This window comes from Eleginops maclovinus, chromosome 21 (genome assembly GCF_036324505.1).
Source record: "Eleginops maclovinus isolate JMC-PN-2008 ecotype Puerto Natales chromosome 21, JC_Emac_rtc_rv5, whole genome shotgun sequence".
Lineage (NCBI taxonomy): Eukaryota > Metazoa > Chordata > Actinopteri > Perciformes > Eleginopidae > Eleginops > Eleginops maclovinus.
The window spans coordinates 7,899,015-7,911,067 of NC_086369.1; the positions used below are offsets into that span (position 1 = coordinate 7,899,015).

The 12,053-nt window shown below is 40.0% G+C and overlaps 1 protein-coding gene across 1 annotated transcript in view; it reads left to right on the top strand.

Annotated features, from left to right (window-relative positions):
* The first annotated feature begins 1,220 nt into the window (after positions 1-1,220).
* LOC134883864 (dipeptidyl aminopeptidase-like protein 6) overlaps positions 1,221-12,053 on the top strand; it is a 193,991-nt gene continuing 183,158 nt past the window's right edge. Inside the window, exon 1 of the mRNA XM_063912328.1 lies at positions 1,221-1,395. Within this exon, the coding sequence (XP_063768398.1) occupies positions 1,345-1,395 (51 nt within the window). The 5' untranslated portion in view covers positions 1,221-1,344. The remainder of the gene's footprint in view (positions 1,396-12,053) is intronic.

The window sequence follows — 12,053 nt, forward strand, 5'->3', positions numbered from 1 at the left end:
AATACCTTTAGTTACTTTACAGATTTGGAATAATGATATAAAACATAATCAACCCTTAAACCAGACTTTAGTTACACCTGGAGTAAATTCACAATCTACCCTGCAGTATTCAAATGAATTCAAACTAAATGCACCTTTACCAGCTTTAATAACACTTTAATACATCAATAATTATAATCAAAACATATAATTATTCTGAAATGGATCATAATGAGTACTTTTACTTCTGGTGCTATATTTAACTATTTTTTGACGCTAATACTTTTGTATTTTTACTTGAGTAACATTTTGAATGCACTTTAACAGTACTCCTACACTCTGGTTCTTCTACTGTAACTCAAGCACACGATCTGAGTACTTCTCCCACCTCTGATGCTTTGTCAAAGTACCTAATATTAACTATGGGATATTCACAACCTCATGAAACACGAATGAATAGGAGACTAAGTGCATAAATGTACAGTATGACAGAACAGAGGTTTCTGTACACATTCCAGAGGTGCTTGCCGTCAAATGCCAACAATGCAGGTTTGGCAGTAATCTCCACATTTCTAAGGTTTTTGATACAAAATTATAGCAAAAGACACAATATTTCTGAAGGGAGATCATTTACACAAATGCACAAAATTGTTATATTCATCAAGTAGGCCTATTACAAAAGATCTTTAAAGGCTCATGGTGGATTTGCACACCGCACATTCACTTTATGGACTGTATGGTTCATATTTGTGTAAAGCTTCCAGAGCTGCTCTGCGTCTGTTTCTGCAGGTTAAAGCTTATATTTTGTTGTCTTGTAAAACCCGTGAGGGTTGGGCGCTTTGTGTGCTTGATACGAAAATATACTACAAATCCATCAATGATTCAATCCTAGCCACGGTGCGCTGTCCCACCATATTTTTGAATGATACTTTGTACCACCAGCCTGGATAACACACACGCTTATCATCTCCCAAAAGACAAAGAGATGTTCTGTTATTTTGAGAAGAGAAGGGTATATACTACGCATCTTCCTAAAAGGGGTAAATAAGGATGATCTGAGTGGTAGCCTACAATGTTATCTTCCCTTTCGCTCTAACCCCAAGTCTGTCCCTCTCCTGTTTGTCGTACTGTATGCAAGAAAGGATAACTAGTTTCAACCGTGCACCGAGCAGAGCCAACGTAGTTTTCCTTTTTATTTCTTTTTTCGAATCAAAGCGTTCGGTTGTAAGCCCACCCCCTTCTGAACTGGCTCGCTACCTAAAGGTCTGTCAGGGAACTGGCGGGGACAGTGCTGACAGAAGCTGAAGCAAAAGTATACACATTTCAACCTTTCGGTAGCAGATCTAAGCTGCGGAGGAAGGGAACATGAAGGAGAAGAATCTGATTGAAACTGCAAAAATGCAGGGCAACGTTATGGTAAGGTGGCTTTTCGTAAATTTACGTGACGCCTATTAAACATGATTTCATTTTTTGATAAATCTTTAGGAAGTAACCTATCCCGTTTAAACTCGTGCTGTGGCGCATGACAAAAGCGTTTCAAATGACCATATTTCACGTTTACCTTGTTTGCGTTTCTGATTTTAACTCACCGAGGGGATTATTTGTGATAGTTCACGCCCTTTTAGATTTCACGTGTGCTTCCCCTGCGTGCTCGTAGAACCGAGAGTCGGTAAAGATATGAATCATAGTTACAGTAGTTTGAAAGTTTTGTCCCGTTTTATGGGGCCGATCATAAAGACTGCTGAGCTTTGGCTTTGCCTCGTGAAGATTTTCAGGGCAGAGGTAACCTTTTGCCCAAGGAGGGTCCCATTAATATTTTACTGCATCTAAAGCTGCGAGGTGCAGGATATATTACCCTGGCTGTCCATCTACTGGGAGCTGCAGGCATCTACTATAGATGTATGAGTGGAGTGAATACTAAATGTCCTGTGGGACTCTTTCAGATATTAAGGTAAGTGTCATGACTTTTAAAAGCTTCTGATTCCTAAAATGTCAGTTTAGTATATCCTTCATTAACACCTTTTGTTTTAGGATCCTCTGATGATGGTATCTTAACATGACGCAGTCCAACTGTGCTCCTGGGCAGTTTAGGTAAATGTTAATTTTTGGATTTGCCCCATGAGTGCTTTATGTTTTGCTGAATATGCGATTCTCTGCAAACACTCAAAGCACAGAAGATGTGGGCCACAGCTGTGTGGAGTGATGCTTTTCTAAATGTTCCTTCGCTGATAGTGGTGGTTTCCTCCCTATTTTTTTGTGTGTTATGTGAAGATTGTGTTTGTCTTTTTTAGCACTGCATGATTAAATGTAAACACGGGTGTTTATTATGAATATTTTCTAAATTACTCTTGTGCTGAACGAGATTCTAAGTAAATGATTTTTGTTTTACTTGAGTTGGTATTTAATTCAGTAGTGTTATTTGCATGTCACAACGTTTTGAATATGAGAATAATAAGGATGGAGCAGTCACTGTCAACAAGTCTGATGTTGATGTGTGTTGATGGAACCACTAAAGCTTTTGAAAGTGAGAGCGACCACTACTCCCATTTAAACCTCATGCTTTAGGCAGCAGAAGTTAAAATGTTGTCACCTTTTTAACTTAAATGTGTCTCTTGTATAGGACGATTACAGGTTGGCATAGGCTAGTTAAGGGAACACATCGCCTTTTTTGCTTTCTTACAGATGCTGAGATGAAAAGATCTAAACCACTCTCATATCTGTTTTATTGATATTGAGCTTTAAAGCCACCATAGAGTTAGCTTAGCTTATAAGAAAGGCTGTAAAAGGGCATTCACATTCGTGTGTTGATCATGTTAAGCTTATTTCGTAAAAGTTTGCACACAGAAAGGTTATCATTTCCTTGAAAGTAAACACGTGTGAACGGGAGACAATTTAATTGCATTCTTGACTTTCTTTTTTTGAGGGGGAGAATCCTTGAGAGCATCCTTACTAACAATGCTTAATATATTGGAGGAGTGTCCACTGCTTTTATAATGGATGTTTTTCTTTCACCACAGCAACACAAAGTACAGCTACAGATAACTTGTATATGACGCATAATAGCCAATATGTCTCTATGAGTGGAAACAAAGTTAGTTAAAGCAATGCTCCTGCCCCTTACAGGCTTGATCTCTGAGAAGAGTCTTCTGCTAGACTCTTGACATTTGTAAATCTATGTTGGTCTCCTCAGTAAGATGTTTACGACAGGTTTCGTTATACTGTAGCTCTCTTAGGTCTTATGTTGCCATGTTGTTCATTTTCTGCATTTGGATATTGATTGTTTTTATTGCATTATTGATGTATTCAAGGCTTTATCCCTAAATTAACAGTTTGATTTATTGACTGAGGTGGTTGTACACCTGAATGGGAGAACTTAGCAGGTGTCAAAACGGACATTACATGACAGTAAAGCAGCGTGACGGGTTTATAGAACCAAGTGATTGCTTCCTGCACAATAAGCCCATAGTCATGGGACAGAGACTAACTGCAGTGTCTCAGTGTGAAGTCCTCTTATTAAGGGGGGAGAAATCTGCACGGCATGATTTCTGACCGCAAAACATGACTGTCTTGTTGCCCATTAGGGATTCTGTGGGCAAGTAAAACGGGCAGTACTTGAAAATGGATGCCAAAACACCTCCCAAGTGTTGTGCCTGCACAGGAAATTGCAGTTAGTCTGCAATCAGATGCCTAAGAAATAATTACTGCAAAGCTGTTACCACAGGATACATAGGCTATTAGTCCACCCGTTCACTCGCAGTACTGAGTGTGGAGGCCAGTACGCTTGATGTCTGCAAATGTGCACGCTTCTGGCACAAGTGAGACCTTCAAACGGCGCAGATGCTCATTCTCCGGCTCTTTCACTCCGTTCGTGTCTAATTGTTCCCTGACATAGCCCAAACATTCCTCTTCAAGGGCAAAGACAGCGGTGTTGTTGAACAACTAATGATTGGTTTCTCTAGGCTGAAATGAAAAGGGAAAAAAATTAATATTTTATATGATGGAGTGAGTGATTTATCCGTGCAAAATAGAAGAGGGTTTCAAACTTCCAACCAGAACGAGTCCTGTTGTCATGGTTATTATATTTGAGAGTTTTTTTGAGTACTTTACACTAGCAAACCTCCTGTGAGGGCTCTCAAAGTATGTATGATAAAAAAAGATTACATTGTGATTTTCCTTGATTAATGTGCACTGTTTAGTTAGAGAGTCTTTTTAAAAATGTAAAAAATGTGTCTTATTACTCTTTTTTCCTTGGACGTGTTTCAGCGATGAAGCGACTTTGCACACAAATAGACAGAATTCGAACACTTTGTAGACCGAAATCCAACTAGGGTTTTCAGTTAGTAGATGCAGTGACTTAACCAACTAGGAAACAAAGAGATATAAGTAAGGAGGTGTCTGTTAGCTTCAAAGCTAAATAGGCATTTTCTATTCCAAAGGCTTGAGCTAATAATGGTGATTTTCCATTCATTTTCCATGTGCAGCAACCTGACCGCCACGTTTAAAATTATATAATCATATCATCATAATATGATACCACCACAAAATAATATTGACTTAAGAAAAGGTCATTATTGCCAGGCCTAAGAGGAAAACCACTTCAAATGAATAAAAGAGAAACCTACAGAGGCAGCCATTACAAGTTGAACAGGTGAAATTTGGAGATTATTCTACAAGACCACAGTGATAAGCTCCACGTACAAACTCTCAGCTTTATTGAACATCAGCCTTATTTGCTTTGCTGTGAGGTTTTTCCTGGAGCACGGACCGGAAGCAGATGTGAACCTGTTTACAGACTGGAGAAAGCTTGTGTTTTTTTAACATCTAACAGCTTTTTGGTGTAGTACAACTCCATGTGTGCCTCCAGGCTGATGAGTACATTATGATGGAGGACCTCCCTGTATGATTTGGTGCTCCTCCACACAGTTAATGCCTTTTCAATACAAACTCCATGGCTGCAGGCCAACTTGTAGGTGTTATGTCAATAGCTCACTTCACTTGTGTTCATGCCTGGACATTTCAAACCACGTGAAGAAGAAGTGGAATCACAGTGTTGTTTGTCCACCTCCGCATGCAAGCTGCGTTATTGATTGCAGTGCATGCCTGCTTCTCCGTGCACCATGATTCTCCAGACATCTGGTATCTGTGCACCTGTTACCACTGTCTTATAGTGAGTGAGTCAGCATTACCATCAGAGCTGTTTTGACATTAACACAACTTTGTTCTGAGGCTTTAAATAATATCAAACAGGGTATTGATAAAGATGATAGACATACAGTATACTAAAGCACTGGGCTGCAAGTAATCATTATTTAATCATAAACATTTCTAATTATTTAAATAATTGATAGTAATTTAGACATGAATCAAATAAAAACATTCATAGTTTCACAATTCCAGCTTGTTTTGTTGGACCAAAAGTAAAAAAACAACTATATTTATTCTAAAATAGATTTTCTTTTTAAATTATAAAACAAAAACCAGCAAATGTTTTGTGAATTTACTTAATTATTAACATAAATGATTATCCATCAATTCAATGTTGCCCTGTGGATACTTGGTGGAATATTTATGTACTTGATTGGGGTCAGCTTTTTGCAATATCAGAATGTGGGCTGCTCGAACTGAGGGACTTGATTTATAGTGACCTTTATGCGGTCCGCAGTTTTTCAGCAGTGGCAGCTCACAACAGCAGCATTTCATTAGGCACACTGGAATCCATCACATGGAGTGTTCCCCTTTGGCTACATTTGTTTGTCGAGCAATCAAGCAAGACTGGCAGATGGCTAGAGTTATCAGCTTTTGCAGCATAGGAGCTGAAATCTGATGATGAAGAGTAATTTCATGTGAAGTCATCTTGTTTACTAAAAAACAACTCTAGTTGTTCAATATTTACCTGATGGTTCACCTGCTTGAGTTGAAGAGGAGTTTCAAAACTCATTTTTGAGCAAGTTCATGCTGCTTTTACTGCATTCACTTTGCAATAGCAAATAATATTTCAACACGGTAAGCTCAAGAACTCAATCTCATTTCTACTTCAGGGAAAATAATGGGGAACATAAATAAGACTAAATAGATGACATGGAACACATTTCTGACATTGTTTTAAAAGTAAACCTACCTAGTGTCAGTTTAAAAACGTTTAGTGCAACGACTGACCTTCTTTTAAGCATCTCAGTCCCAGTGCTTTCATTATTTGAGAGATTCTTTGTTCGCAGTGCAGGCGGGAGCTTTTACTGAATCCATTTACCTCTTTTTTAGTTTGAAATTGCAACGTTTTCCAAGTTACTTACATTTCTGAGAGAAGGCGGTGCATTGATTTTGCAAAAATCTGCAATTACCATGCTTGTCACATTTCACAGGCCAGTGTTCAACCTTGTCCATGCGAAAATCCTCTGGAACTCCAGCACGAACCCTCTTGGGAGGTGGTGGTGGAGATTGTAGCATTGAGTGATGTGCGGCCTCTTTGTGAATGCAGAAGAATAAGGCTAGTTGTGGCCTCTGCCTGGAAGCTCCTTTGTCCAAATGGCTTGATACCAAGTCATTTACGACACGGCAGTATAACCATGTGTTGACAAGGCCTGGCGTTATGGTTTGCCAGAACAGGTAGAGGTACCACCTCTGTGACCTCATGTAGTACTTGTACCTTGCGACGCATCCATCTAGGAGGTCCATCTTCCCCATGAATGTGTTGTACTCTTTCCCAATGTGTGGCCTGTTGACTTCCACAAATGCTTTGTCTGACTTGCTCAAGCATCTTTGTCTTGAGGTTCCACTACACAGTAAGATGATATCAGGGTAACAGATCTGTTGCTTAACACTTGACGATGGCCATGCGTTCCTCTTTTCAACCCTGGAATCAACAGATCTTCTACCTCTCTTTTTCATGTTCAAGCTGACAACCAGCTAAGCGATTATTGCGGCATGTTCCTACAAAGAAGATCTGTCGCTAAAGAAGCTCAAGCACCAGTGGTGCTGAAGAAACAGGTTGTCTGCAAACAATTTGTAGTTTTGGTTTGATGGTAGAGTTAACCACAACGTGACCTCCCATGCCAAGTGAGGTTTTTATCCCAGTGGCACCTTCATAGACCACAAAATCACAGAAAATTCCAGAGAAAGTGCAGGGACACCACATTTTCAATCCACAAGGGTGGGGCTTGCCCTTGACATACTGCGTTATTGGGCTGTGAGTCCCTCTAAAAGACACCTTTGCTCATCAATGGATGTGTGCTCCTCTAAGGTGATGTCTATAGGCATTGTTGGCGAAACATATAAAGCCATGGACAGATCTTCCAGCACTGACAAATTGGTGTTTTCAATGAAGTTTAGAGATGCCAGCAGGGTCTGAAAGCAGCTACGTGACATGTGGTCATCCAATGTGGCACACCTTGTATCATTTTCCCACTAAGCAAGATGTCCTGGCAATTCGCAAAGACCCATGCGCAGGTATAGGCCAATCAATATTTCCAGTTCCTTAACAGTGGTGTTAACATTACTGTGATGTGCAGATATTTGTACACCTTACACATTTGTTTGCTCCTTTTTAATAACTCAAGCATTTCTGCTGTGATGAACTTCCTGAAATACTCCAGGGGAGTATGAAGATTGTCTGGGGCTGTGACACTCTGTCCTTTTATTGACACTCAGGGCCTTCAAAAGGTTTATTTCTCCAAGAAATAAACTTATTTGTTCTGTTTGCTGTCCAGGGTTCATCTTTTTTTGAGGTACTTCATCTACATCACCTGATTCACAACAGTCTGAATCACCTGACTCAACTGACTCATCATTCTCCATTCCTTTGTTGCTCAGATTTTAATCAGGGTCTTCATCTGAGCTCCCTTCATATCATTCAAACTCTCTATAATCTCCCAGGATGACTGCCAGTGCATCGCAAATACTGTATTGCCTCTCTAATGCACCCTACAGAATACAAATGAAATGAAAATATGACCGATTTATATATTATTTTTACTGATTGGCAAAAATTGTTTTCTTTATATATTTATTAATCATGTCATTAAGATTATCTTTTTGTTTAAATTTGTTTTTATATTCTTTGAACTGAACAATATAGAATAAATTAACTAAATTTTCTGAATCAGCTAAATTAAAGGTCTCCTATTATACTATATTTGAACAATATATTGAAAGGCCATATCTATACAAAACATGTGACGTGTTTTGCTCAAAATACCAAACAGATCACCCATTGTAGCATGCCTCATCCCCCTCTATTTCAGCCCTGTTCCTGAAGTGCTGATTCTGTGACTGTCGTTTTAAATTGGAGCTGAGCTGAAGCTGGCCACGCCCCCTTTGCGGCGTTATGCAGCTCTCGCTCCTCTGTGAAAGTTTTCTACCGGGAGAAGATACTCAGCTAAGTGCTGCCGTGATTAAACCCCATATTATGTTATGTCCAAAACCAGCATTATTTCTGAAACACTTCTCAGAGTTTACCACGAGAACAGTGACATTATATGTATTATATATACAACAACTCTAATTCCCATCCTGCTGAACACACAGACACACAGAGGTGCTGCGGAGGGTATTCAGCTCGCGACTGTATATAGCAGGGGTCCCCAAACTTTTTCCTGTGAGGACCACATAACTTTTCCCTTCTCTGATGGGGGCCAGGGTCAGTTTGTAACAAAAAAAGTGTGACGATCGCAGGGGTGCCTAAACGTAAACATTTATTGTTTTCCAGAAAGCCACACATAACCAAATATTAATAACCCTTTCCGGGATCTTCACAGAAAAAAAGTCAGGAAATAAATAATAACACTATTTATTAAATAAATAATAACCAAATAAACCTCTCTGGGTTCTTCACAGAAAAAAAGTCCACTGAACATTAACTTTCTGTTGTGCCGTGCACAATCTTAACAGGTAAAAGTTTAGCTTAGTTGTCAGAGCAGAATCTCTTACTCAAATGACTCATATGAGCAGTCCCTCAAAGTTCTTGTGTTCCTTCCTTATAATCCTTTTGTAGGTTCCAGTAGGCTGGTAGACACCACTGTTTGCAACTCTCTCTCATCAACTTCCCTGTGAAAACCACAAAGCAAGCAGGCTGAGAAACCGAACTAAGTGATACAGCACCTACACAGCACAATACATTTCACTACCAGTATGGTAGTGGAGATGGATTTTATCCCAGTAGATTTTATTATGATTAAATTTGTTTATACTCAGAAAAGTCAGAAAAGTGATCTTACCTATGTATGTTCAGAAGTTGAATGTCAGGTTCCATTCTAGTCACAGCCAGTCTCAAACACTGATGCAGATGTTTATCTGTCAATCTTGATCTCATCTGAGTTTTCAGGTGTTTCATGTGTGAAAAGGTTTGCTCGCAGATATACGTGCTGCCAAAAAGTGTAAACATCTTCATTGCGTGTTTTTTTATGTTAGGGTACGTGTCGATTGGGAGGGCGGCATAGAAGTCAATGAGACTGTTGGGCTTGAATGCGTCTTTCAGAACATCACAGTTCTGTAACTCGGCCAATTCAAACTGATAACAAGGCTGGGCTTCATCGATGTCGGCAAGAAAGGGGTTCTGGAAAAGACGGATTTCTTTTGCATTAACATAGTTGCCGGAATCGCACACCGAACTCCGCCTTCAGCATTTCCAGTGCTTCCACACACTTTTCAGCTGGGAACGGGACCGCTGGGTTCTCTGCAGAGAGGTTTTGGGTAGCAGGGAGATGGATGAAGTTGTGCTTTTTCACTTGTTCCAAAAGCAGCGCAAGTTTCACCTCAAATGCTTTTATGTGAGAATACATGTCGCAAATGAGTTTCCACTGGCCTTGTAGCTGCAAGTTAAGGCTGTTCAGCATTTCTGTCACGTCTGTTAAAAATGTGAGGTGCCATTTCCATTCTGGGTCGATCAGCTCTGGGACCGTTTTGTGTTTTGAATGAAGAAATGCGTTAATTTCGGGTAGCAGCTCGTAAAAACGCCTCAAAACTCTGCCCCGGCTCAACCTCATCGGACCTCTGTGTAGTACAGCACATCGCCGTGCGCAGACTCCAGTTCAGACAGGAATTGTTGGAACTGCCTGTGTTTAAGTCCCTTTGCTCTGATGAAGTGTATGCATGACATCACAACCTTCATGACAGAATCCCACTTCAACACTTTGCAGCACAGTGCTTGCTGGTGAATTAGGCAGTGGAGTTGTAGCGGGGCGGTGAGACCCCGTTCTTCCATCTCCCGGTTCATGCGTCCTATTAGACCCCGAGACGCGCCCACCATACTAGGAGCCCCGTCAGTCGTGATGCTGGCAAGCTTTGACCAGTCTAGGTCCAACTCTTCCATGGTTTGGCATACTTTGCCGAAAATATCCTCCCCCGTTGTAGTCCCTTTGAGACTTTGGAGGGCTGCCAGCTCCTCGCACATGTCAAAGTTTGCGCTAACTCCACGAATAAAAATGAGCAGCTGCACTGTGTCTTGCACGTCCGTGCTCTCATCCAGTGCTAATGAAAAAAAGTCAAATTCTTTCGTCTTCTGCTGCAGCTGGGCCAGTGGCGGCTGGTGGAGTTTTCTCCATGGGAAGCTATAACTCCAAAATGTATAAAAACAAAAAAAAGCATGCATACATGTACTAAGGTATCAAACGAGTGTATTTACATAAATGAAAACAACAAAAACAACATTATAGATAGATAGATAGAAGTGCAAAGAGAAACAAGTGCGATATATAGAGTATGTACAGTATATGCAGTTAAGAGTGATTATGTAAAGATAAGGGCAGTATAAAGAGGTGGGAATAATTGGAATAGTATAAACAGATGCAGTATGAACAAATATACAGATGTGCTATATTACTATACAGATGGCCAATATACATACATAATACATATCTATCTATCTCTATCTCTATCTCTCTATCTATCTCTAGATATATCTCTATATCTATATATTTAAATAATATATATCATATATAACATGGACAATACACATACTTTATGACGGAAGGCTGTGACGTCAGCCCCGCCGCCAAATCCAGCTGCATTCAGCTCGGGGCGCAGGAGAGGTGCGCCCCAACATCGTCCTATCTCTTGTATTGAAGAGGAGCTACTGCGCATGTACAACTTTTAACGAGAGTCTATGGGCAAAGATTCCTGTGCCCCAGGGCGGAAATACGTCACCAATCAGACAATGTCAACGAACGAAACAACTTTACTCATCATTAACTATGAAATATTTATCTTGCACATCTAAAAAAATATATACATATATTTCGAAATATTTTAATTTTATTATTTCATTTTTATTTCATTTTTTTATGTCTTATTCAAGGAAATGTGGTGAGAGGTGAGTGGTGGGGCGGCGCCCTAGCGCCCTCTATTGGCCAGCCGCCACTGAGCTGGGCATATACATTACCCCCGATTTCTTCAATGCGTCTGGTGATTGTAATCGCCGACAGACTCACGGCATTAAAGACATCTTTCTTCTCTGGACACACCTCTTCCGCGACAGCATTCAAACATTTCTTGACAAACTCTCTATCAGTGAAAGGTTTACCGCTGCTTGCTATCAGTTGAGCAACCCGAAAGCTGGCCCGAACGGATGACTGGTTCAGCTGAGCTTGGCGTACAAATGTATTCTGCTGAGCTAACAGTCCACTTTTTAGCTTTGAGAGTTTGTCTGCTCACATTTGGCCTTGCAAGTTATCATACTTGTCTTTGAGACAAACAGCCTTTTCTTTCCATTGAACAAAAAAATAATTGTTTGACCATTGCAGGTTAAATACCCTGCATTCTGAATCAATTTTTCTCTTACCTAACCTTTTTGCCATTATTCCGTTCTATTTGACAGGGGCTGATGTGCAGATGTGGGTAAGGAGGAAAAGAGAGAAGGTTGTATTTTCTGACACTTTGTGAATCTCCTTACACACTGGGGACACATATTTATGTGTAAAAGACATTAAAAAGTGCATTTAGCTTAATGGGGGTAATTTAACTGAGCAGACCATAACCATGTTTCTTATTGTGACATACAGTATATGTCACTTTAGAGTTTTTCGAAAAATGTTAAGGTTAAAGTCCCAATGTGACATTAATGTATCAGCGATATTTATTTTATT